General features: G+C 46.5%; 1 protein-coding gene and 1 non-coding gene across 2 annotated transcripts in view; one reads left to right on the top strand and one right to left on the bottom strand.

Annotated features, from left to right (window-relative positions):
* The first annotated feature begins 13,930 nt into the window (after positions 1-13,930).
* LOC125113098 (U6 spliceosomal RNA) lies at positions 13,931-14,037 on the top strand. The gene has a single exon (XR_007131329.1). It is a non-coding gene; the product is annotated as a U6 spliceosomal RNA (small nuclear RNA).
* A 3,878-nt stretch (positions 14,038-17,915) lies between these two features.
* The window catches only part of FAM171A1 (family with sequence similarity 171 member A1), a 151,345-nt gene continuing 142,156 nt past the window's right edge, over positions 17,916-27,104 (bottom strand). Inside the window, exons 6-8 of the mRNA XM_047754726.1 lie at positions 25,004-25,120; positions 21,688-21,802; positions 17,916-20,893 (exon numbers count right to left, since the gene is read on the bottom strand). Coding sequence (XP_047610682.1) covers positions 19,183-20,893; positions 21,688-21,802; positions 25,004-25,120 — 1,943 coding nt within the window. The 3' untranslated portion in view covers positions 17,916-19,182. The remainder of the gene's footprint in view (positions 20,894-21,687; positions 21,803-25,003; positions 25,121-27,104) is intronic.

Here is a 27,104-nt window from a genome sequence, read left to right as displayed (position 1 = left end):
GAATTCAACCCATATCCTCATGGATACTATCAGGGTTCCTTACTGCTGAGCCACATCGGGAACTCCCAGGATTCCCACTTTTTAATTAACACATCCATCGATCGCCTCACACATTTATCTTGTGAGAAGGTTTACATTTTGCTCTCTTATCAAATTCCAATTCCTATATTATACAGTATTATCAACTATAGTCACCGGGTTTTTCATCTTACAAGGGAAAATTTGTACCCTTTTACCAAACCCTCCTATTTCTCCAGCTCCCCTCCCCAACCCCCCCTCCCCAGCCTTAGCAACAACTTTTCTACCTTCTGCTTCTATGAGTTTGATTTTTTTTTTTAGGTTCCACATATAAGTGATTTCATGAAGTATTTTTCTGTGTCTTCCACATTTCACTTAGCACAATGTCCTCCAGGCCCATCCATGTCACTGCAAATGACAGGAGTAAACTTTTTAAATTAAAATCAGTAAGTGAGGTACAGTTGAAAAATGCAAGATGTTAATGTGCTAGTAAGCTCAGCTTTCTATCTTCTAGGTATATCTACCGAGAATCTTAGGCACAAAGAATAAACACCCAAAACAATGTCACATGGGAATCGCAGAACTGTGTCCTAGGAACTAAGACTATAAACTGACCACATCCTACCCTGGCTTCCTGTTGCCTCCTCTTTTCTCAAAAACTCTCTTTCTTGCCTTTTTTTTTTTTTTTTTAATGGCCGCACCTGCAGCAAATGGAAGTTCCCAGGCTAGCAGTTGAATCAGAGCTGCAGCTGCCAGTCTACACCACAGCCACAGCAACATCGGATCTGAGCCACATCTGTGACCTACACCACAGCTTATAGTAATGACAGATCTTAGCCCACTGAGCGAGGCCAGGGATTGAACCCGTATCCTCAGGGACACTATGTCAGGTTCTTAAACTGCTGAGTCACAATAGGAACTTCTTCCTTGGCTTTCCTTCCTTCCTTTCCTTCCTTCCTTCCTTCCTTCCTTCCTTCCTTCCTTCCTTCCTTCCTTCTTTCTTTCTTTCGTCTTTTTAGGGCCGTATCCGCAGCGTATGGAGGTTCCCAGGCTAGGGGTCAAATCGGAGCTGTAGCCGCCGGCCTGTACCACAGCCACAGCAACGAAGGATCCTAGCTGCATCTGCAACCTACACCATGGCTCACAGCAATGCCAGATCCTTAACCCAGTGAGTGAGGCCAGGGATTGAACCCATGTCCTCATGGATCCTAGTCGGGTTCGTTAACCACTGAGCCATGACAGGAACTGCTCCTTGACTTTCTAAACTGAGTGCAAGTCTACTTCCTTCTTGGATCTCCTTATGATCTTAGCCCTTATCTATGTTACCTGTGGATTATTTTTTTCTTTTTAGGGCTGTACCTGTGGCATATGGAAGTTCCTGGGCTGGGTTTGAATGGGAACTGCAGCTGCTGGCCTACACCACAGCCACAGCAACATGGGATCTGAGCCGCATCTGCGACCTACACCACAGCTCATGGCAATACCAGATCCTTAACCCACTGAGTAAGATCAGAGGACGAACCCTCATCCTCATGGATACTAGTCGGGTTAGTAACCTGGTGAACCATAATAGGAACTCCTCCTACCTGTGGCTTTTGGTGAAGCCATTCTGGGCTTTGTATCAGCAGCAAATGCACGTGTTCCTAAACGGATGTAATTGACAGTGACATAGAAGCCTTGATCAAGTGAGTCAGTATATGTTTATTTCCTGTGATTTGAGCTTATACTATCTATGGGTGCATGTTAAGGCAACATGTCATCATAAAGTCAGCCACAATGGATTTGTCCCTAGGCAAATTCACAGGTGACCTGCCAAGGTGCATAGAAGGTTTAATGTAGGGCTGAAGAGGAACAAAGACGCTTAATTAAGAAAAAATGGGGAGTTCCCATCGTGGTGCAGAGGAAACGAATCCGACTAGGAACCATGACGTTGCGGATTTGATCCCTGGCCTCCCTCAGTGGGTTAAGGATCTGGTGTTGCCGTGAGCTGTGGTGTAGGTGGCAGACGTGGCTCAGATCCTGCGTTGCTGTGGCTGTGGCAGAGGCCGGCAGTTGTAGCTCCAATTCGACCCCCAGCCTGGGAACCTCCATACACTGTGGGTGTGGGCCTAAAAAGACAAAAAAAAAAAAAAAAAAAAAAGAAAGAAATGGAACAAGAGAAGATTTTCTAACTTAATCAAAAACAAATCAACACAGGAGAAAAAGGAACCCTCCTAACATTGTTGGTGGCGATGCAAATTGGTGCAGCCACTACGGCGAACAGTATGGAGGTTGCTTAAAAAACTAAAGATAGAACCGTTGTATGATCCAGCAATCCCGCTCCAGGGCATCTATCCAGAGAAAACCATAATTTGAAAAGGTCCATGCACCCCAATGTTCACTGCAGCACTATTTACAATAACTCGAACATAAAAACAACCTAAATGTCCATCGAGAGAGGAACAGATACAGAAGATGTGGTACATATATGCAACAGAATATTATTCAGCCATGACAAGGAGATAATGGCATTTGCGGCAGCATGGATGGATATAGAGGTGATCATACTATGTGAAGTAAACCAGACAAAGACAGATATCATATGCTATTGCATATAGGTGGAACCTAAAAAATTTGACACATATGAATTTATATACAAAACATAAATAGACCCATAGGTATAGAAAATAAACTTATGGTTACCAAAGGGGAAAGTGGGGGATGAGGGATAAATTAGAAGTTTGGGATTAACATGTACACACTATTATATATAAAATAAATAACCAACAAGGACCTACTGTGTCGCACAGGGAAATATACTCAATATTTTGTAATAACCTGCGGGAGAAAAGAATCTGAGAAAGAATAGAGATGTATGTATAACTGAATCACTCTGCTCAACACTTGAAAGTAACACAACATTGTAAATCAACCACAGTCCAATAAAACAAACAAAAAACCCAAATCAACCCAAACACAGGATTTAAAAGATAAGTACATCAATTTAAAAACTCACTCTGGGGAGTTACCACCAGGGTGCAGTGGGTTAATATCTGCCTTGTCTCTGCAGAGGAGCAGGTTTGCGCCCTGGCCTGGGAACTTCCATAGGCTGCAGGTGTGGCCCAAAAAGAAAAAAGAGAGAACAAAAACTCACTCTGCTAATCAGACAATTTCTGCATCCTTTTTTTTTGTCTTTTTGCCTTTTCTAGGGCCATATCCACGGCATATGGAGGTTCCCAGGCCCATGGGCGTAGAATCGGAGCTGTAGCCACTAGCCTACGCCAGAGCCACAGCAATGCTGGATCCTTAACCCACTGAGCAAGGCCAGGGATCGAACCTGCAACCTCATGGTTCCTCGTTGGATTCGTTAACCACTGCGCCACGACGGGAACTCCAATTTCTGCATCTTAACTTGGATGAGTCTTTGTTCTCCCTCCCTCCCGAATAGCAAGGGCAGAGCCTGTGTTTTGTGAACTGAGATAGAAAATGATTTTGATTATTACTCACAAAATTCATGACTCTGGTGTGCCTTCTCTGTATATACCCGAGGAAAATACTACAAAGCAAAAGCAGGGGGTGTAAGGAAGGCTCTTTTGCTCTCCCGGGTAGAATGGAGAACATCTAACATCAGCGAGATGAGGCTCTGTTGTTGCGTCATGAACTGATGGTGACTTACGGGGTGACGTGCGTGGTTGCTAACTGGGTGGAAGGAGCTACCTATGACGGCATGATGACAAGGTTCACGTCCTTCCCAAGCACAAGTCTGTCTTTAAATGTCTAAGTTGTTTGGAATGTGTGTGCATAACTAATGCACATAGAAATCCCATTTTCTCTGACTGGTTTATTTCGAGAGCCGAGGTTCCAGGTGTTGGGGTGCCCAATTAAGACAGCACGCCAAAAGGAAAATAAAAGTCAAGTCTTTAATCACGGTGCTAAGATAAGCAAGAGGCTAAACGGGAAAACTGTACCAGCCTCCAGAATGTTCCATGTTTCCCCATGGGATGGGTGTGTGTGCATTGTCTGGTGTGGGAGGGCAGCTTCCCTACCAGCAAAAGCTTTGTAATCGCCTATGGCTGGACCTGAAAAGTCCTGGGTCGATATATTTTTTTTTCTTTTAGGGCCGCACCTGTGGCATAGGGAAGTTCCCACTCTAGAGATCAAATCAGAGCTGCAACTGCCAGTCTACACCACAGCCACAGCGAATATCGAATCCCAGCCACATCTGTAAGCAGCAGCTCACAGCAATGCTGGATTGTTGACTCCATGAGTGAGAGCAGGGATTGAACCTGCATCCTCATGGATACTAGTCAGGTTTTTAACCTGCTGAACGACGACGGGAACTCCCTTGGTAGATTTTGAATCAGGTGCTGCATCTGGCCAGTAGGATGCTTTATTTCCGGGCTCTGTAAGCTGCTGGTGACAAACCCCATCTAGCTGACAACAAAGGGGAATTTATTAGAAGGATACTGGAACATTTTTAAATAATGAAAGGAAGGGGATGAATAATCAAATTATTGGAAGGACAATGATACAGGCGAGTTTCAGAAGCCAGGATTCTCCTCTCACTCACCTCTTCTCTGTGTGGGTCAAGTTCATTCTCTTTTATTGTGGCCTGGCTGCCTCTGGCAAAATGGGGACCTCATTGGAAAATTAGTGGGGTGGCTCAGATAATCAAAGGCATATGACTATTAAGAACTTTGTTTCTTTCTTATTTTTAATTAAAAACTTTTTTTGTTCCGTTAATTTCTGCTGTACAGCAAAGTGACCAAGTTATACATATATATACATTCCTTTTCTCATATTATCTTCCATCATGTTCCATCGCAAATGATTGGGTATAGTTCCCCATGCTATACAGCAGGACCTCAAAGTTTATCCATTCTAAATGCAATAGTTTGCATCTACCAACCCCAGACTCCCAGTCCATCCCACTCCTTCCTCCCCCTTGGCAAGCACAAGCCTGTTCTCCAGGCCCATGAGTTTATTTATTTTCTATAGATAGGTTCGTTTATGCCATATATTAGATTTCACATATAAGTGATATCATATGGTATTTGTCTTTCTGACTTACTTCACTTAATATAGAACTTTGAGTTTCATATATGCAGTTCCACCCCAGCTCCACCTTTCCCAGTTCTAGTTAAAATAAATAAATAAATAAATAAATAAATAAATAAAAGCCAGAGAAGAACTCTGATTGGCTCCTACCTGGATCAATCACTGCGAATGTGGACCCATCACTCTACTCTGATAATGGAGACATAGCCCTTGGGCTCCTCCCTGTCTACTGGGCATCATTTCCAGGGAAGGAATTATTAGCCAGAAAGAGGCATAGAAGCTACCTCTGAAAATACAGGGAAGAAATATCATTTTGGTACTATGTCTAAGAATGGAAAGAAAAAAAAGATTATTGAGAAAACCGAACAAAGAACTTTTCATCTGCCAAATGACTTGTTTTACAAGTAGAGGAAATACCAAAAGTCTCTCCATGGTTCAGTAACTTTGTTTTTTATAATGTTTAGGTTAATTCGTTTATCAGCTCTTATATACACTGTTCCTCTTCTCCTTTGTACACACACCCCACAGGGCAAGTCGGAGGCGACAGCATGAACGGGAGGTGAGGTTTTTGCTCTTAAAGAAATTACATTTTCTCTGTCCCTCTAGATTTTTCACCTTCAGCACTAAAATTCTAGTTGACTAGCCCATCTCATTCAGTCCATGTGCTTCTGGAAGGCCACCAGCTTTCCAATCTGAAGATTTTCTGAAGGGCTACATTTTCTTCCATTCGCTCAGTGAAAAAGTTAAGTTTCAGCAGGGTGTGGTGTTCTTTATAGGAGGACCAACTCGAGTTCTAGTTCATATGAAATGACAGCTGAGGCTTACATAAAGTTTCACTGCAGTTCACCATGACATCTTTGGCTGTGTATTTGCTGATACCGTCTCACTCTAGTACCAGTTGGAGATGAGCTAACTTTAGTATTATAGGATAAGAACCATGTAAAAAACAACTACTTTTCATAGGAGACTCGCCAGGTCCTCTGAGGCCAAGAACCATCTCTGCTCTGCAAAGCTCCTTCTCTGAAGATGCCCCTCTCTGCAGCTTTTTTTTTTTTTTTTAAACCTTTCAATCTAGAAAAAGGCACATCCCTGAGAAATGGTCTACATTCTTAAAGGAAAATCTGTCTTTCTGGCCTCTTTGAAGAAAAAAATATGATTGATTTCTAACATAATTAGAGCTAGTCTCTATTTCCAAGTAGTTTTTTTTTTTCATTTTATTCCGAATTAAAGTTGATTTACAATGTTCTACAGCAAAGTGATTTACACACACACATACATTCTTTTGAATGTGAGTTACACATGTACGTACATTATTTTTTTTTTTTTCCCCATTTTTGGCCTCCCTGTGGCACATGGAAGTTCCCAGGCCAGGGATCAAATTTGAGGCTGCAGCCGTAGCTTAGGCTACAGCTGTGGCAATACCAGATCATTAACCCACTGTGCCACAGTAGGAACTCCTATATTTTCTTTTTAAAAAATATTCTTTTCGGGAGTTCCTATCATGGCTCAGATGTAATGAACCCAGCTACGATCCATGAGTACACAGGTTCGATCCCTGGCCTCTCAATCAGTGGGTTAAGGATCTGGTATTGCCCTGAGCTGTGGTGTAGGTCGTAGATGTGGCTCAGATCCCGAGGTGCTGTGGCTGTGGCATAAGCTGGTGACTACAGCTCCAATTCGACCCCCAGTCTGGGAAACTCATATGCTGTGGGTGTGGCCCTAAAAAGACAAAAAAAAAAAAAAAAGAAGAAGAAGAAGAAAAAAGCAGTCTGCAAACAAGAACCACTTCATGGGGCTGTTACTGTAGACAGACAGGGTGGCAGGTCCCAGGAGAAAGGGAATTGGGCCTGGCTTTCTTGACGTGCGAGAAGCCTTTTTTTTTTTTTTTTTTTTTTTTTCTGTTTAGGGCTGTGCCTGAGGCATATAGAAGGTCCCAGGTTAGGGGCTGAATTGGAGCTGCAGCTTCAGGCCTAAGCCACACCTGCAGCAATGCAGGATCTCAGCCGTGTCTGAGACCTACACCACAGCTTACGGCAACATCAGATTCTTAACCCACTGAGCAAGGCCAGGGGTTGAACCCACATCCTCATGGATACTAGTTGGGTTTGTGACCAGCTGAGCCACAGGGGGAACTCCACAAGAAACCATTTGTAATCTAAGCCTGGCCACAATGCTTAAGAACAGGTCTCAGCAGTTAATGCTTTTAAGGGAACAAAAGAATGTACCAACAAACAGGCATTACCAGGCCAAGTAAATAACCATATTGGAGACAGTATATCAGCTGTAAGGATGCCCAGTTCTGTTTCAAAGGAAAGAAACACATTCTTGAGCTCTTCTGCAGGATCCAAACCCCCTTGGGTGTTCAACCACCAGACTAACTAGAGCCTAAGGACAGATAATGCTGAACTTTGCTGAGCTTCGAGACTTCAACTAGAGCCTGGACAGCGCTGTCAACCTCTGCCCCAGTTCTAGGCCAATTTCTACTTTGCCTAAGCCCCTTCATGAATATGCATGCACTGCCTAAGCCCCTTCATCAATATGCAGGTTCCCATAGCTTAAAACGTACCTAATTTTCTTTTCTTTTCTTTCTTTTTTTTTGCCTTTTAGAGCCACACCCAAGGCATATAGGGGTTCCCAGGGTAGGGGTCCAACAGAGCTACGGCTGTCAGCCTACACCACAGCCACAGCAAAGTGGGATCCAAGCTGCCTCTGTGACCTACGCCACAGCTCATGGCAACGCCAGATCCTTAAGCCACTGAGCAAGGCCAGAGATTGAACCCACAACCTCATGGTTCCTAGTCGGATTTGTTTCCACTGCGCCATGATGGGAACTCCAAAACTTACCTAATTTTGCTGTTCAGGGAGCCACTGCTTTAGGAAATGGCCCTGGTGTCCTCTTAATTTGTTGTGAGTAATAAAGTCCCTTCTCTTGCTCTTTGGCTTGGCTGTCTTTTGCTCTGACACCTAACAAGAGGCAAATCCAGCTCTAGAGTAACATTATTACACATGTTTTGTGACTGGGTTCCCTTGCACATTTTTTCCCCTTTTTAGGATCATACCCTCGGGATATGGAGGTTCCCAGGCTAGGGAGCGAATCGGAGTTACAGTTGCTGGCCCAACATCACAGCTGCAACAACACCAGATCAAGCTGTGTCTGCAACGTATGCCACAGCTCATGGCAATGCTGGATCCTTAACCCACTGAGCAAGGCCAGGGATCGACCCCGTGTCCTCACAGATACTAGCTGAGTTTGTTACCACTGAGCCACAACGGGAACTACTCCCTTGTACAATTTGGATACACCACGTCTGATACGTGGGTTGTCTAATACCACCAAGCAATGCTCCAACACCAGCTGGGTGTCCTACAGTGTAACTCAGTTCCCACACTCTCTACCTGAAAAGAGCATCACATCTCAGGGGTCAGGGCTCAGCCCCACAAGACCGCCCTCACTTCAGATGCCAATCTCAGTCCAGATTGTCATCTGTACTTCTGACCAAATGGCTATGGACCAGAGGGTCCTACCGCCCCCTCCCTGGGACCCATTGATTTGCTAGAGTGGCTCAGGGGTATCTTTTACTTACTAGGTTACCGGCGTGTTGTAAAAGGAGATCTCTCAGGGACAGCCAGATGGCAGACGCATGGGGCGAGCTATGGGGAGGGGAGCAAGGAGCCTCCATGCTTTCTGAGGACACCACTCCCCCTGTATCTCCATGTGCTCATCAACCCAGAAACTCTCTGAACCCCCGCCTTTGGGGCTCTTATGGAGGCTCGATGATGTAGGCACGATTGATGAAGTCACTGGCCATCGGCCGTCAATTCAACCTCCAGCCCCATCTCCAAGGCCGGGGGTGGGGAAAGTTCCAAGCCTCTAACCACAAGGACGGCTCCCCTGGCCACCAGCCCCCCCCTGCCCTTATCTCTTTATCTGTGGTCCCAAAGTCTCTTCACTCACATCAGCTCAAGTGCGATGGAGAGGAGTTTGTTCTGAGTAACGATATCCCTTGGTCATTCTCAACACTGAGGACATTCCAAGGGTTTGAGGAGCTCTGTGCCAGCAACAGGGACAATGGCCCAATATCTTTATTTTTATAAATCACAGCATGGCATCTTATCTCACCCACCTCCCAAATCGCCCTGATGATGAAGCCCCTCATTCAATATATGTGTTTCTGAGTCAGGTTTCTGTCACTGCAGTCACAGGAACACATAGAAGGAATGGGATTGGTTTGGACATGGCACCTGTGGCAGTGTGGGCATGGAGGGTGAGGCTGGGGTGGGAGGCAGTGAGAGGCTGGGACCGCAGTGCCCCTTAGAAATGGGGTGGGGACTGAGGGACAGGTCTGGGAGATATTTAGCATAGGATAGGTCTTCATTTTTTTTTTAAGTTTTGGGAAAATTTATTATGTGGCAACAGGTAATCCAGAATTTCAAACATGACACGTGAAAAACCAAACTCCTAATCTTCAATTTGCAAACATAATCATCCCTCTGTCATCTCTATTCAGAGAACGGCAATGCCATGACTCTTGTCACTAAGGCTAGAACGTTGAAGATCTCCTTAAAATCTGGCTTCATTTCACATCCCAAAGCTGATGTAAGAACAAGGTCCACTGTTCTAACTTTAAACTCTACCCCCAGATACAATCACATCTTCTCATATCTGTTACCATCCTGGTCCACTCCCATCAAGCACATGGTAAGTCTTTATGTTTTTATTTATTTTATCCTGACAGCAAGAACAAGGTTTGTGGATCAGAGGCAGACCTATCATTTACTCAAAAAACACCCCCCCTTTTTTTGGTCTATTTAGGGCCACACTCACACCATATGGAAGTTCCCAGGCTGGGGATTGAATCGGAGTTACAGCTGCCAGCCTATCCCACAGCCACAGGAATGCCAGTTCTGAGCCACATCTGCAACTTATATCATGGCTCACAGCAATGCCGTCCTTAACCCACTGAGCGAGGCCAGGGATGGAATTTGCGTCCTCATGGATGCTAGTCAGATTCATTTTCACTGAGCCACGACGGGAACTCCTTGAAAAATATCTTTATCTTGGGAGTTCCCAATGTGGCTCAGTGGGTTAAGAACCTGCCTAGTCTCCATGAGGATGTGGGTTCGATCCCTGGCCTCATTCAGTGGGTAAAAGCATCTGGCATTGCTGTGAACTCTGGTGTAGGTCGGAAGCTGCAGCTCCAATTCGACCCCTAGTTCCCCCAGCTCGGGAACTTCCATACGCCACAGGTGCAACCCTAAAAAGAAATAAAAATCTTTACCTTATGCTTCATTTTACCCCTTGGGGAGATGGGAGGACAGATGTCACATTGTACGTATAAAGGGGGGGTCTGTACTCTTGGAGAGAAACCCCCAAATGATGAATTTTGGAGCTTTTAAAACAATCCTCTCTGGGCAGAGAAGAAAGGGTCCCTCTCTGTTACAAGGTGAAAGCACGGCAAAGGAACAGCTCCAGGGGACAGAAGCTTGTAAATCTCTCTGGGGTAATTTACTCCGTCTCCCAAGGAATAGGTAACATTCACTTATCCCTAAACCTGGGATGCCAGTAAATTTTGCTTCTAAAGCCCTGGCCAGCCAGAAGCATGAAATGGTCACGCTTTTTCCGGAGAGCAGGTGAAACTGAGAGGACGAGGTGCCTGACCCTGGGCAGAGGTTGACAGAGGCTGAGGGGGTGACCCTGAGGTTTCTGGCTGGGGAAACTGTATGGTGAGGCTCTTCGCTGGGGTGGCAGACCTGGGAGGGAAGTAGGAGAACGGGGCTTTTTGGGGGGAGGGGGACAGGGAGGTTCTTGGGATGATGTATGATGATTTCATCTTGGGACAAGCTGGTTTAGGTGCCTGAGGGTCATGTGGCTGGAGAGGCACAGTCAGCAGTTGGAAACCGAGTCTGAATTTCAACAGCAGATCTGGCCGCAGCTACAGCCATGGGAATCCTTTGCAGGCAGTGCTGGGAAATGGCCTGGGTATGAGAACCAGGGAGATGGGCAGCATATGAACAGAACAGAAGACAGCGCCCGGGGGTTTTGTCAACATCCTGATTTCTGACAGGCAGGGTGACCCAAGCCGACAAAAGCCCTGGTCACGTCTCTTAGGCACGTGCCTCTCAGCTTGGCTTATTGTTACTGAATGTGGCTGCTCTTCCCATCTGCAAATCTAGGGCAGCTGACTTCCCTAGAAACAAAAGGGGAGTCCATCATTCTCTGAGATACCTGACAGACGCCACCATCAAACTGGGAAGCAGTTTCAGATTTTTTTTTTTAAGGGCCGCAGCCATGGCATATGGAAGTTCCCAGACTAGGGGTCACATTGAAGCTGCAGCTGCCAGCCTAAGCCACCACCACAGCAACGTGGGAACGGAGCCAAGTCTGCCACCTATGCCACAGCTCATGGCGACGCCAAATCCTTAACCCACTGAGAGGAGCCAGCGATCGAACACGCCACCTCATGGATACCAGTCAGGTTTGTTACCATGGAGCCACAACGGGAACTCCAGCTTCAGAATTTCTAAGGCAGTGGCTTATAAGCCTGACCACACATCAGCATCAGCTGGGAGTTTGTTGTTGTTGTTTTAATATCAGTGCCTGGGCATCCTTGCAGAGATTCTGATTCTGATTGGTCTGTGATGGGGCCCAAGCACTTGTGTTTTTCCAGCTCCCAGGTGATGCTACTGGGCTTCTGGGTTTGAACAATCCCATGTTCAGGCACATGAGCAACTGCATTAAGGAATGAAGAGGCCGCTGCTGTGACTTGCTAATAAGACATTTATCTTTGCGCCCAGGAGCAGGTAAATTATCGTTATTGAGCCCCTACCCCAATGGTATTGCAACAGTAAGCATATCCTTACATGCTGTGTTTTGAGAGCATGGGGTAGAAAAGGAGCAACAATGTCATTTGTACTGTACCTTACATTTTACAAGGAATTTATATTCATTGTCTTCTTGGAGCTCTACCCCCACCCCCACCCCACCCCTGCCGTGAGGTAAGCAGCACAGGCCCCGCCATCCCTTGTCTCGTTGAAATCAGTCACCTGTCTGCATTCTGGAGCCAGGTCTGAAGCCCAGGTGTTCTGAGTCCAAATCCAGGGTTCTTCCCACAGCCCTAGAATTTTAATAATCAGTATGGTTTGCACTGCCTTATGCCCTGGTTACTGAGTATCTGTTATGCATGGAGTGTGAACAGGTGGCAGAGGGTGCAGAGCTGGCCAGAAAGAGCAAGGGATGGAGAAGCCTGGACACATGAAGGGCCAGGTGTCTTGTGCTGTGGCCAGAATGAATGTGGCCCCAAATGCATATGGTGGAAGCCCAAAGCCAAGGTGATGATGGTATTAGGAGGGGCGACCTTTGGGTTGATCAGGCCATGAGGGTGGAGACCCCATGAATGGGATTAGTGCCCTTGTAAAGGAGGCCCTCCAGAGCTCCCTACCCTCTTCCAGGCTGGGAGGACATGACAAGAAGGTGCCAGCTGTGAATCAGAGAAGGGCCCTCACCTGACCATGCTGGCACCCTGAGCTTGGACTTCTGGCCTCCAGAACTGTGAGAGAGAAATGTTTGTTGTTTATAAGCCACTCAGTCTATGGGCAGACCGAGACACACCATGCGGTCACTCAGTGCCTGCGTGGAGAGGTCATCTCAACATTTCTGGCTCCAGCTTCCTCCGGGGTGAGATGATCAAGGCTCTTTCATGTTCCATAATCTCAGATGCTCTAACTCCTGTCCATCCTGCTAAGGTCAAACTGTCTACAGGAGTTATTAGCCTCCTTTCAGATACCAGGTACCAGCATTAAGCAAGTCACAGTCGCTGTAAAGGGTGATAAAAAATATTTATCAAGGGTATTGGTGCGTATTTATAGCCACACCTTTGAAAATACAGTTTGCAGAGGGAGTTCCTATCATGGCCCAGCAGGCATGAACCTGATTAGTATCCATGAGGACACAGGTTCGATCCCTGGCTTTGCTCAGGGGGTTAAGGATCTGGCGTTGCTGTGAGCTGAGGTGTAGGTTGCTGACGAGGCTGTGGCGTAGGCCAGCAGCTGCAGCTGCAGCTCTGATTTGACCCCTAGCCTGGGAACTTCTATATGCCATGGGTGTGGCCCTACACAACAACAACAAAAAGCAAAAAAATCTGTAAAGGCAAAAAGAAAATAAAGGAAAAAAAAAAACTGTGGAACTCAGTTGAAAAATCACCACACATGTCTATCTGTAACTGTACTCATTTTTATCCTCTTGCCCTCCAAAATAAAGAGGTCTGCAAAAGTAAAACTTTAGGGGATGAACAGGAGGAATCATATATAGAGTTTAGTGTACTTGCGGCTGCTTATTTTTAGGTTTTATGGTCTATTTCCTTTTTAGTTCTGGTCTTTTTCTTGGGCGCTTTGCCTCTCTGTGTTTTAGCATTTGTCTGTGCTGGTTTATGATAAATCAAGTTCCAGAAGCATGGCACCTCTGTCATTTAAATGATGTTGCATTATCCCCTGGCATGGTTTAGGGCTTTGCTTCTCCCGTAAATTCCTCCCAGGTCCTGCTGCTGGACCTGAGCGACAAACAGCTACATGGTTCTCTTCCCAGTGAACACTGCCCATCTTGTGCCCCAAGTTCCACTAAAGCTGGGAAAGCAACGATGGCTTGCGTTTTCTGTTCTGATTCGGGGTTTCCATGTGAAGCCTCTTCCCAAAGCAAGAGACCCGGATTTGGAGCTAGGAAGACCTTCGTTCCCATGCTCCCACCTTCTGGCTGGTGGCCAGCTGGAGGGCTCTAACTCAGGCGTGAACTAAAACCCGGATCTTCACTTCAGCACTACACCAACAAAATGCACAAAAATGGAACAAATGTGGCAATAAACAGACTAAAATACAGACACTTGTGCTCACTTCAGCAGCACATATACTAAAACTGGAACGATACAGAGAAGATTAGCGTGGCCCCGGCGCGAGGATGACAAGCAAATTCATGAAGTGTTCCATATTTTTAAGTAAGTCAGGAAGAGAAAGACAAATACCATATGACATCACTTATATCTGGAATCTAATATACACAAGGGCACAAATGAACCTTTCCACAGAAAAGAAAATCATGGACTTGGGAGAACAGATTTGTGGTTGCCAAGGGGGAGGGGGAGGGAGCAGGATGGATTGGAAACTTGGAGTTAATAGATGCAGACTATTGCCTTTAGAATGGATTAGCAATGAGATCCTGCTGTACAGCACTGGAAACTGTGTCTAGTCACTTATGATAGAGCATGAGAGAGTGAGAAAAAAGAATGTATAAATGTATGTGTGACTGGGTCACCTTGCTGTACAGTAGAAAATTGACCGAACACTGTAAACCAGCTATAATGGAAAAGATAAAAATCATTTAAAAAAAAAATACAGACATTTGTTTACAGTCTGAGAGCTGAAACAAGAAGGCAGAGCATTGCCTGGTTCGGTCTCGGCTGGGAATACATGTGTTGGGCAGCTCAGATTTTTCATTGCTCTGTGTCTGTCTGTGAATGATCCTGAATACATAGGGAGGGCTGATCTTGGGCAGGGTGGCGGCGTCGACGGGGGGGGGGGGGGGGGGGGGGGGGGACACAATACAACTGGAAGATTTCTGAGGTTATTTTCCTTTGTTGTATCTTTTTGGTGGAAACATAACTGATGTTACTGAAAGCATCTCTCTTAAGTGCAGTGATGTCACTCTAGTTGCTTGAAATTGGACCCATGGGTGTATTTACACCAGGGAAATTGGCAATTGCTACAAATCAAGGCTTGATTTTTTTTTGTTTGTTTTGTTTTTAGGGCCACATGCGCAGATATGGAAGTTTCTAGCCTAGGGGGTGAATCAGAGCTGTAGCTGCCAGCCCATACCACAACAACACCAGATCCGAGCCCCAGTCTGTGGCCTACGCTGCAGCTTATAGCAACACTGTATCCTTAACCTACTGAGCAAAGCCAGGGATCGAACCCGAGTCATTATGGATACTAGTTGGGTTCGTTACTGCTGAGCCAAAATGGGAATGCCAAGGCTTGATTTGTTGATTGTCTAAATTTAAGAAAGCGATGGAGAAGATGTTAATAATGCAGATTAAACTCAAAACTGTATCATGTCAGGAGCCATGACATTAACAGTAGGACCAAAAAACAAAAAAACAAACAAAAAAAACCACACAAAGAATTATTCTTCCAGGGCTCAAAAATTATTATCTGATTCAGCAAAGAAGTCACCCCACGACTGATCAATGAGTGAAGTTCTTTTTTTTTTTGGTCTTTTTAGGGCCACACCTGTGGCATATAGAGGTTTCCAGGCTAGGGGTCCAGTCGGAGCTTAGCCGCTGGCCTACACCACAGCTATAGCAATGCCAGATTCGAGCCGCATCTGCAAACTACACCACAGCTCATAACAACGCCGGATCTTTAACCTACTGAGCGAGGCCAGGGATCGAACCCTCGTCCTCATGGATGCTAGTTGGGTGCCCTAACCACTGAGCCACGATGAGAATTCCCAGTGAGTAAAGTTCTGACATGTATCTTCATTGTTTCAGTTACAGTCATTAATCATTAATGTATAAAAAATCAACAAATATTCATGTCACAACTACACCCTTTTGTCAACTGCAACAACAGGTTGGCTATGACTGAAAACAATGAAAACATTCTGTAGGAATCAATTATCAAGCGAAAGTCACCCCTGTGCATCTTATCATGATTTGTAATACATCCCTTAACAGGGACATTTATAACTTAAATGCACTCATTTCCCCAGAATTTGCTGTGTAAGTGACACACCACTGATCCTAGCTGAGTGACCTCAATTACTTAACCCCCAGCCTCCACTGAGTTGCGTGTAAAACAAAGAATAATCCTCACAAGATTTTGAGAGGTGAATGCATTATTGTTTCCGACATAGGGTTTCCAGGTAGAGATGCAATAAATACCAGTCCCATCGCCTCGCTCATCTCACCTGGAGGACAGAAGCAGCCTCTGAGGCATCTCTGTGCACACTCACCTGTCTTCCCAGACCTGGCTGGAGAGAGCGGTCTACATTAGTCTCCTGAAGAGGCAGGTACAAACTTACCACTAGGTGGCAGAAGCAAGATGCCAGAGACAGCTTCATTCTTCACACTGTAATTGGCTTGAACACTGTGATGAGAAGATAAATACAATGTTTAAAATGTACACGATTATGGTGTTCTTTCCAGACAGTTCCAGTCTGGTGATCATGGGTGGCACCCTGAGCAAAATCATTAGCCTCTGAGCCTCTTTTTTAGATGAGTGTGGAGGAGGAAACTTTAATTTGCAAAACAGAACCAAATTTTCCTTTGGCAAATCCACTGCCTTGTCTTTCCAGGGACCTAGGTCTTGAGACCACTGTTGGCTGCTCCACACTTCCCCAAACCCTGGCCGGCCCAGGTATGACCCGCCCAATGAAGAGGGATCAGAAAAGCCACCCCTTCCAACCTTTCTTCTCTATCTCCCAAATCAGGACTGAAAGGTAATGTGTCACCTATGTTCCAGGTAACATGCACTGTAAATGAGCCTCTTCTGAAAACAATGCTTTAAGGAGGTGATGGCACTGGCTGCAATGCAGGTGGGGTTGCAAAGGGATGGGGACCTGTTAGCATCTCCCCATCACCTACGTCTGGTCCTGAGTATTCCTGGAGAGGCTACTTACTTTTTCTTTCTGGTATAATTGACAAATGACCCTTACCCGGAGCCTTAGTGACATCTGCCATGGTTCACCTGCCACCTGTTGGTGAGAATGTTCACTTCCAAACAGTCCCTCACTTGTTAAACCACAGGTTCCCAACTGCTCAGATGCTTCAACACTGTCAGGGCATCTCTCAACCATTTCAAAAGCAAAATGTGAAACATCACCCTTTGAGAATGAAAGTCATAAAAATCATTTGTTTCCTGCCAGTGTGGAAATCATGAATAAAGATTTTGTAATGAAGCTACTAACTAGCTTAAGGTATTACCACCAATCTGCTATATTCTGATGGCTCCATTAATGATTCTGATGAATAGTTTCACACATCTGGGATGGTTCTGGTCATTTTAGGGACATCTTTCTGAAGCTTTTCCAAGGTGAATAAATACCAGACATAAAAGAAAACATCGGTTTCTTGTGAAGTATAGAAACAATGTGTTACCTTGTGTTCTTGAATGAAACTAAATAGCGAGGTGGGTTTTAGGACATAATGGTCATGTAAATTCCTAAGTGCCTATGTATTGGCCTCTGAATATAATCCAACTACTGGCATTTCACTCTTCCAAGAAAGGAAAAGTAAACGTTTTTTTCTTTTTTTTAAAGGGCTGCATCTGTGGCATATGGAAGTTCCTGGGCTAGGGATCAAATTGGAGTTGCAGCTGCAGGCCTATACCACAGCCACAGCAATGTCGGATCTGAGCTGCATCTGTGACCTACACCCCAGCTCACGGCCATGCTGGGCCCTTAACTCACAGAGCAAGGCCAGAGATTGAACGCCCATCTTCATGCAGAGTTCTTAACCTGCTGAGCCACAATGGGAACTCCGGAAGCGAGACTTTTTTTTTTTTTGCCTTTTTTATGGCTGCATCCTCGGCATTCCCTGGCTAGGGGGTGAACTGGAGCTGTAGGCGTTGGCCTACACCACAGTCATAGCAATGAAAGATCTGAGCCTTGTTCTCAACTTACACCAGAGCTCACAGCAACACTGGATCTATAACCCACTGAGTGAGGCCAGGGATCGAACCTGCATCCTCATGGATGCTAGTCAGACTCATTTCTGCTGAGCCACGATGGGAACTCCAAGAGTGACCTCTTAATAGCAACTCTGAAACCAACAATGGCTCAGAATGAATGAAAAGGACCACAAGATAGATTTTTGTTTTTTTTTCTTTCAGAGTTTATTCTGAGTTTTCATTTTTGGATAACCAAGCAGCTCTTTAAGGAGAATGCACAGAAGAGTCATTCTGGCACTTTCGGATAGTACATAAGATTTGTTTAATAGTCTCATTGAGTCTACTTGCTCAGCCCATATTCCATGTTTGGTGAGCAAGATCAGCCCATAGAATTCCAGAGTTAATACACAACCGTATATACAAACAGCCAATCAAACCATAATGGTGGCTAGTGGCCAAAGGGATGGAGTAGGGAAAAGACTTGCTAAGGTGTCCTCTAGTCTATCTTAGCTAAACAGAATCCACGTCACACGTAAGAACGAGAGAGTACGCTGACTTGAGATGAGAATTCTGAGCACAAATGGACACTTGGCAGCATGCAGTTTAAAGAAAAGGGGTAACGTTGAATAACTTTATAAAATCCAGGCAGTTCAAGAAGTTAAGAACTAAAAACAAACAAAACAAGCAAAGTAAGGGACTGTCTGTTGTCACTGTAAAAAAGGCACTTGGCGTTAATGGGACCAGAATCGAAGGACTGGCAGCTGATAAAAAATTCAGTACGATTTCATTAAAAGGCTTGGATGTTAAGAGATGACACTCAGGAGGTCCTGAAAGGAGATACTGAAATAAACCACTGAGAAGCAGAACAGATGAAAATGAAGGAATAAAAATCCTTGCAACCGAATGTGTGTGTGTGTTTAAAAAAGCAAACTGGAAATGAAACCTAAGCAAAGCAAAAATCTTAGCAAAGTAAGACCACAGAGCATCGATGCATAGTTTTCCTTTGAGATAATGCATACCTCCAGACACTAAGTGCCAAGCGAATTTCTCAATAATCATTTCACAGGAGCATTACTGTGATAAAACGGATTCAAGCAATGCAAAAAGGAGTTTCATCTGTTCCCAGACCCTGGCGGAGAACTGAGGTTACCCATCAGAACCTAGTGACATCACGTGCGGTTTTTGCGGTGTCCCGGGAGTGGACACATCAAGTACGAGGGAAGGACAGGGGCATTCAGACACCACGGTTCAGCCATCTCCCTGGAGGCGACGCATTCTCCAACATCATCCCTTCTTCCGAGTGAGAGCTTGACCTCCTCTCCAACCCTGACACAGCAAACGGTGATGCAGAAAAAAGTCCACTTTCCGCGACCGACCGACGTGGTGCACCTTCCTCCACAACCAGGTACACTCTTCTACGAAAGGATTTTTGGCAACTGCATGATACTCCCTGTCGGGTGGCGCCGCGGTCGCTCATTTAATGTTGAACGCCATCAGGGGCCTCTCCTCCCGTTTCTGCCACGGGCTCTTCTTGTCTTCGCCCTGGTCGTCGTCATCATCTTCGTCTTCCTCGTCCTCCTGAGCAGACCGCTTCGGGTCGGGGCTGGCCGGGGGCTCTGGGGGGACGCCCGAGGTTCGCTTCGTCGTCTCCTCCTGCAGGCTGGGCAGCTGGCCGCCGCTTCTCCGGCTGGAGCCGTCCAGCAGGCACCGCAGGGCACTGTCCTCGGGCGTCCCGACCGCGGGGCCGCCCTCGCCGCCGCTGCTCTGGTCCAGGTCCTCCAGGTACACGAGCTGCGTGTAGGCGGCGCCGTCCGCGGCCCTCGGCTCTTTCTGCGGATGCTCCTGGACCGGAGGGTGGTTCTGCGGCAGAGACAAGGGGTCTCCTCTCGCCTTCCGGGCGGATTTTGGCTCATTCATATCCACGCCAGAATCCAAACTGGCGTCGTTGCTCCCGTTCCTCCCAGCTCTTTGGAGATCAATGTAGGAATGTCTGACGTGCGCGTTGGACCTGCCGTCCAGGGAGACGAACCACGCCCGTGGGTGTGGGAGGGGCTTCCCACCCCCAAGTTCCAGCAGCGCCTTTTCGGTCAGGAGCTGGACCTCGCTGTTCATCTGCGCCAAGGCCGCATCATTCAGGGAGGCCGGGATGGAGAGGGACTCGGACATGGCCGCGCTCTGCGGGGTCCACTCCCGGGTGCCCGCATCCTGCAGGTGCTGCTGCGAGATGGCCTGGCAGGACAAGGGCTGGGCTTGGATCTGAGAGGAGGGGTGTGGGAAGATCCCTGCGTGCGGGCTGGAGAGCTCGGCCTGCAGCCTTTCTATCTCGAGCTGCTGGTCGGCGGGAACCACCAGAGGCTGGCCCACGTAGGAATGGTCCCCTGGGAGTTTCATGTAATGAGCCGGGATGACCAAGGCAGGTAATACTTTCCTATAAACGCTGTCATTGACCTGGTCCACAGAGCTGCAGCAGATCAGCTGGCCCGGCCGCGGGAAAGAGGTAGGTCTTTCCAGGTGGTCCACCGATCGCGACATCATACATTCAGTGGGTCTGCGCTCCAGCAGCTGTTCTTTCTCCGGGGATGAAGGCGTGGGGTACATGTGTTCCTGAATGGCGAGCTTACTTCCTGCGGAAATGTGGTTAATGGGGGCCTGACCGTCTCTGTCCTGCTTTTCGAATAAAGGCTGTGAGAGCATGGCATTGTAACTCCTCCTGTAGTCAGTGCTGCCGGGGGACTCGTAGCCTTCCCTTTCCAGAGATTTCCTGGACTTTAAGGGGAAAATCTCCACCGACTTATGGTAGTCTTTGCCCAGCGTTCCACTCGGGGTCAGGTTATCAAAGGAGATCTGGCTTTTATCTTCCTCCTTGTGGGACAGGAGTTCCTCCCGAGAGCTGAATTCCTGGGAGGTGCTGTAGGAGAGCTTCAGCATAGGCGTGTGCAGGTCCGCCTCCCCGTTGGAAGACACCATTTCCAAATGGACTCCGCTCATCAGCTCCTTCGAGCCCGGGGCATCCGGGGGGCGGCCCTGGCTGGTGACGGAGAGCGGCCCGGGGAATTCTGACTCCCGGCGAGAAAAGAGCAGGTTGATGTGTGACATGGACGTGGACTGATCCCTCTTGGAACTCTCCAGGGTGGCAGGAAGTTGCAGTTTTCTGTGGTGCTGCCGGGGTTTCAAGCATTTCCGCCTGCGATCAAAGATACAAACCTGAAGATTAAAGATTCTCAGAAGAGTGGAGTTTTAAGTCAAAATCTAATTCTCCATTCCCACAGGAAGAAACAAGACAAAACAACTTATTGGCAGCCAGAAGTCTTCTCACTCTACACCCTCAGCCTTGTTTTTTTTCATTTTTTTTTAAATTGCAGTATAGTTGATTTAAGTGCTGTGTTAATTCCTCCTGTACAGCAAAGTGAATCAGTTATTTATATCAATATGGAAGAAGAAAAACATATTTATAAATACGTACATTCTTTTTCATATTCTTTTCCATCATGGTTCATCACAGGATATTGAATATAGTTCCCCATGCATTACAGTAGGACCCTGTTGCTCAGCCTTATTTTGATTCTGAGGGTTGCAATCCACAGCTTTTACCCCAAGTCCATCCCAATGACTCATTCAAAAGCAGCTGCCCCAGAGTCGACAATAAACATTCTTGCAAGCCTAACAGACGAGGCATCAAAATAAGAAGAATTCTGCTTTCTCCTTGAGCATATCATCTCTTAATTACCATTTAGGAGCATTCCGAACGAATCATGACAACTATCAAACCTTTTTCTGCAACTCCCCTTCTATGAATCATGATGCACAGTGTGCCTCACACGTCTGTCCTTTGTTTGCAACTTACATGACAGATGTTCAGTTCGTAGATGCTTTTTCATGAGAAAAAAGGACCTCGTCTCAGAAAAAGAACTTCGTATCAATGCTTGTGCAAGAAATTCCAAATTAAGAAAAGACAGTGCCCCCGTGGTAAAACTTTACCTGCAATAATATAAAAGGAGACACAGCAAAACCAAAAGAATGAAAGCCATTCCTCCCAAGATGGCCAAAAGGAACACCGTGTGATACGTGGTGATGTCCTGGGTGACAACTGGACCTAGGAGGTCAGAAAAGGGCATTTCATGAAAACCTTGCAATAAAAAGAGGGATAATTTACTGAGAGTGTGATGTTTTTCTTATTCTTATTGGTGGCGGGCCAGATGCTAACACCCTTCAGATGATGTACCTGCAGCATCACCATAACGTCCCTCAATGAAAAGGACCACCACTGAGTACTCTGAACACTCAAATTCTATGTGCAGTGTCCAGGGTCTCTCCTTAACCGAGAAGAGAGCCACAATTCAGTACCATGTCCATCCTTCTGAATATGTAAACTTTTCTTTCTTTCTTTTTTTTCTTTTTTGTCTTTTTGTCTTTTTAGGGCTGCACCCGTGGCATGTGGAGGTTCCCAGGCTAGGGGTCCAATAGGAGCTATAGCCGCTGGCCTCCACCACAGCCACAGCGACGTGGGATCCAAGGTGCATCTGCGACCTACACCACAGCTCCTGGCAACGCCGGATCCTTAACCCACTGAGCCACCAGGGAATTCCTGTACGTGACTTTTTTTGGGGGGGCGTGCCTGAGGCGTATGGAGTTCCTGGGCCAGGGATCAGATTCAAACCATAGTTGCCATCTTTGCCACAGCTGCAGCGGTGCCAGATCCTTTAACCCACTGTGCTGGGCTAGGGATAGAACCTGCATCTCGTCGCTGCGGAGAGGCCCCTGATCCCGTTGCGCCACAGTGGTAACTCCACAACATGTGACCTTTTAATAAAAGCAAACTGGATTCAGGATCATGCAATGAGTGGGACTCATCTACTCAGAGACATGGCCTGACAACCTAGGATTTTATGATCCTGTGGGAGGAAAAAAAAAAAAAAAAATCACGAGGTTTTATTCTCACTTTCCCTGGGCAATGATTACTATGTAGAGAGCCCATGGTCTAAATGAATCAGCTGAATAGTTAAATAAATGTACTATGACTTAAGAAAATAATCCACAGCTTATTACAGGGGTATCCAGGGTTTCTAAACTGCCTCCCGTTTTTAAAAATAAAAGCTTCCTTTCTAGTATGTTTTCAAATTGGCCAACCTAATGTAGTTGCAGAACTCTCCAGAACTTAGAGACAAAGGTAACAGAGGTAAACATATTTTCTTTGAATTTACATTGGGAAGAATCCCAAGATCTTGGTACTTTACTCACTCCTTATGTTCAACAGTATTAAGAATCTATCTTTTTCTTTCTTTTTGGGTGGCCAAAAAAAAAAAGAAAAAAAATTGGGGTTTTCTATTTCATTCTCTAGTTAAGAAGAAAATATGGCTGTGAATTTTATAAAGATTTCCACTGGCAGAAGTTAAAATAATAAATTTTAAGTACTTAAAAGGATGGAGCTTCAGTTATGTGGAAATGATTTTATTTGGAGAACTCCTGCCAAGGCATTACCTATGTCTGTGGGATTTTCCCTATGTTTAAAAAAAAAAAAAAAAAAAAAAGCCTCTCTGAACAATTAAGGCTGTATATAGTTGTCAGTAATTTTTCCAGCTTTTGCAAATATTAACTCCCACTCCATTGAAATGATTTATAATTGGGAGATAAAGTGTTATCTTCTGAACTTAAGTAATGACTCTATGTTCAAAAATCAGCAAGTCTCCTTGGGTTTAGCTAGCTTTTAAGAGATTTAGCTCCTTCTGAAGATTTTTTAAAAAATCTATCTCATAGAATATCAAAAATCAACCAATAAATGGGTGTTCATGGTGTTTAGTAATCACAATAATACCACTTTGACATAACATATAACCATATTCCTTCCCATCTTTTGGTGCTCTGCCACAACACTCGGACACCAGTAAGTGCCCAAGTGTTACAATTTGGGGAGGTTTTCACTATTGCTGTCAATCTGCCGCTACCAACATTAAGATAGATTCTTAGGGAGTTCCCACTGTGGTTTAGTGGGTTAAGAACTCGACATAGTGCCTGTGGCCTCGCTCGGTAGGTTAAGGATCTGGCAATGCCATGAGCTTCGGCAGAGTTCTCAGATGTGGCTCAGGTCTGGCATTGCTGTGGTTGTGGTGCAGGGTGGCAGCTGCAGCTCTGATTGGACCCCTAGCCCAGAAACTTCCACATGGTGCAGGTGCGGCCCTAAAAAACAAACAACTTTTAGGGAGTTTGCCTGGTGGCAAAGAGGATTAAGAATCCGGTATTGTCACTGTAGTGGCTTGGATCGCTGCTGTGGCTCAAGGTCTGATTCCCAGTCTGAGAACTTTTAAATGCCATGGGCATGGCCAAAGCCCCTTCCTGCCGCCAACACAAAAAGATTTTAGTCATATTTTGAAAAATACAAGTTAATTCACATATCCTAAATGGAGAGGATTTTTTTTTTTTTTTCCGCCCTTGGGTATATGGAGTTCCTGGGCCAGGGATTGGATCCAAACCACAGGTGCAACTTATACCAGATCCTTTAACCCACTGTGCCGGGCTGGGGATTGAACCTGCATCCTGGTGCTGCAGAGATGCTACCAATCCTGGTGCACCACAGCAGGAACTCCTGAATCTTCTTTTAGATGCAAAACAACAGGCTTGCTGTGAAGCCTTTTACAAATGCCCAGTCAAGGTTTTGGCCCCAAGAAGCCTCCAAGGGTGAGTTCCTTTCCTCACGTGTTTTCTTACACGGGCCACAGCTGTTTCAGGAATTAGGGAGGAGATCCAGACCGCCTCTGCGGGCTTTGGATTAAGAATTCCCTACAGCAGCTGTCTGAGCAAAACAGAGATTCGAGACTATTTTCTATGCATTATTCTTATCCTCGATGGGAGACTTCCAACCAGAACTCCCCACCCTCACAAAACAGCTTCCTCTCATTGTTCGATTTTTTCCATACTTTCAGCCATTTTTGAGGAAGATGTGATCTCCCTGCTGAAGACACTTTTTTTGTTTGTTTTTTTTTTGCTTTGTGTTTTTAGGTCCCTACTCATGACACATGGACGTTCTCAGGCTAGGGGTCAAATTGGAGCTACGGCCACCGGCCTACATCACAGCCACGGCAACTCAGGATCCGAGCCATGTCTGTGACCTATTCCGCAGCTCACAGCAACACCGGATTCTTAACCCACTGAGTGAGGCCAGGGATTGAACCCCCGTCCACATGGATACTTAGTTGGGCTCGTTACTGCTAAGCCACCTTGGGAACTTTCAAAAGCACACTTAGCCTGAACCCTCAAAGGCATCAATCCCCATCCCTGCAGGTGTTGGGGATCCTGTTACCTGGGTTGGGGGGTGACATGGCTGCCACCCAGTACCCCAACTGAGGGGCAATGTAGGTCCACGTCAGCTGGCTGCCTTCCTGGTGCACAAGGCCGAGACCGCTCTTCAGCCACGTTCCTGTGGGATGCAGAAAAACACTTCAGCCGGAGGCCTGCTCAACTCCTCTTTGAGGCTTAAAAGCACAGTCCAGATCACCTTAAGTGTCATGTTTATAACCCATTCGAGAGCCCAAGGGGTCAGGCTATCAGGGAGGGACTGCATTCTGCTTTCTGCAGAAATTCTTTTTTTTTTTTTTTTGTCCTTTTAGGGCCACACCTGCGGCAGAGGGAAGTTTCCAGGCTAGGGGTCCAATCAGAGCTGCAACTGCCAGCCTACACCACAGCCACAGCAACACCAGATTTAAGCCAAGTCTGTGACCTACACCACAGCTCAAGCCAATGCCGGATCCTTAGCTCACTGAGCAAGGCCAGGGATCAAGCCTGCACCCTCATGGATACTAGTTGGGTTCATTACCACTGAGCCACGATGCAAACTCCTCTGCAGGAATTCTTTTCCCTACCTTTCAGGAAAGAGTCGGACTATGTTCTTGGCCTTTCTGACTCAATTACTTTCAGCTCCTTTATCGCACACACATCCCCGCTTCCAAACACGGAAAATGTTATAGCAGAAGCCTTTCCAGTTTACGACTATGCCATCTTGGCCGAGCTCCTCCAGAAGCCTCTGGAGTTTAGAAGCAGAATCAAGGTACAGCCTGGAAACGGTTGGGGGGCGGGGAAAGAAGAGGGGAAACTCTGGCACTGTGGCTATGCTTCATCCTCCAGCAAATAAACGGATTTCCTATCCGGAATCACAGACTGGTGACAACAGAGTTGCTTGGGGAAGTTTTAAAAATGTAATATACAGATTCCTTGGTTCCCTCTTATGGGCAAATTCTAACCCGTAACCCAGGCTTAGGTGAGTATTTTAAGAAGCTTCCTGTTGGCTCTAAGGTTGGGAGACACTAAGTAAGTCCAGGCTGGTGCTGTCTTTCGGTTACTACTTTAACTAGTCTTTAACATTAACGAGTACCCACTGTGAGCTGGCTGGTTATGGCGATGTGTTTTGTGTGTACGTTATCTATAGTTGTCACAACCACCCTCCCGAGTAGGACTTATTTTCCCCGTTTGGACAAGGACGCTGGAGATGGGTGAGACACAGCACTCTTCTGAGGCCTTGGGGTAGAGAACAGAGCAGGGCAGCCTAGGTCCGTCTGTCTGTCTGTCTTCAAGCCCAGTGCTATTTCTTCCACTCAGCCCTGCTGTGTGTCCTACAAAACTTGCCAGCCTTTGATAATCTTTTCACTTTGTAAGGTTTCCAGAAGCAGGCCGCATAGCCCAAGGGCCCATGCGGCTGTCACCATGTCTCGCCTGCAGAAAACTTTGCTTTGAGGCCCAGGAGGCAAGAGTGTGCTGACCTGGCCTCCCCATGGTGTGGGCGCACCCACCCAACCCACCAGCCCGGAGACACTGGACACTCACATGGGGCTCCTCCTAGGATCACCAGCCCCCTGACAAGGCCACGTGGAATCCTGCCCACCCTGGGCCTCAATGCACCAACTGTGCACCAAATGTTCCCCCACCCCCCATCTTTCCTAGGTATACACATCACCGAGGTGGCAAGAGTGGCTCACCCCCCTTGCAGGAAAGAAACAATACTTGGCACAGCTTCTAGGGCCTATGAGTTGCCATAGCAACATTCAAATGTAGTAGGTGGCCCAGCAATGCTTCCCCAGCACATCCCCGCCCCCCCACTTCCCGGAGAGGCCAGGCGTCAGAAGGCGAGGTCTGATGTCCCCAACGCAACAGGCTGAATCATGGCTCTGGAGGATTTAGATTCAAGTTAGAGGAGACCATGACCGGGATGGTTTCCAAAATGAGTCTAAGGACAAGGATGCTGAACGCAGGGTCACCGGCTGAGAGCAACCACCCAGAAATGATTCAGCTGCTCGGAGCATCACTTACCCCAGGGGGCTGCTGAGGAAGGGAAGCAGAGGGCGTTTGACACATGCGGCTAAAGGGTTTCTGGGTTGGGTCAGGAAGTCTGCCTGGAGGCAGAGAACGGA

Source organism: Phacochoerus africanus, chromosome 12 (genome assembly GCF_016906955.1).
Source record: "Phacochoerus africanus isolate WHEZ1 chromosome 12, ROS_Pafr_v1, whole genome shotgun sequence".
Classification (NCBI taxonomy): Eukaryota; Metazoa; Chordata; class Mammalia; order Artiodactyla; family Suidae; genus Phacochoerus; species Phacochoerus africanus.
The sequence above is the reverse complement of the archived record's forward strand: the minus strand, read 5'-3'. Positions and strand labels throughout refer to the sequence as shown.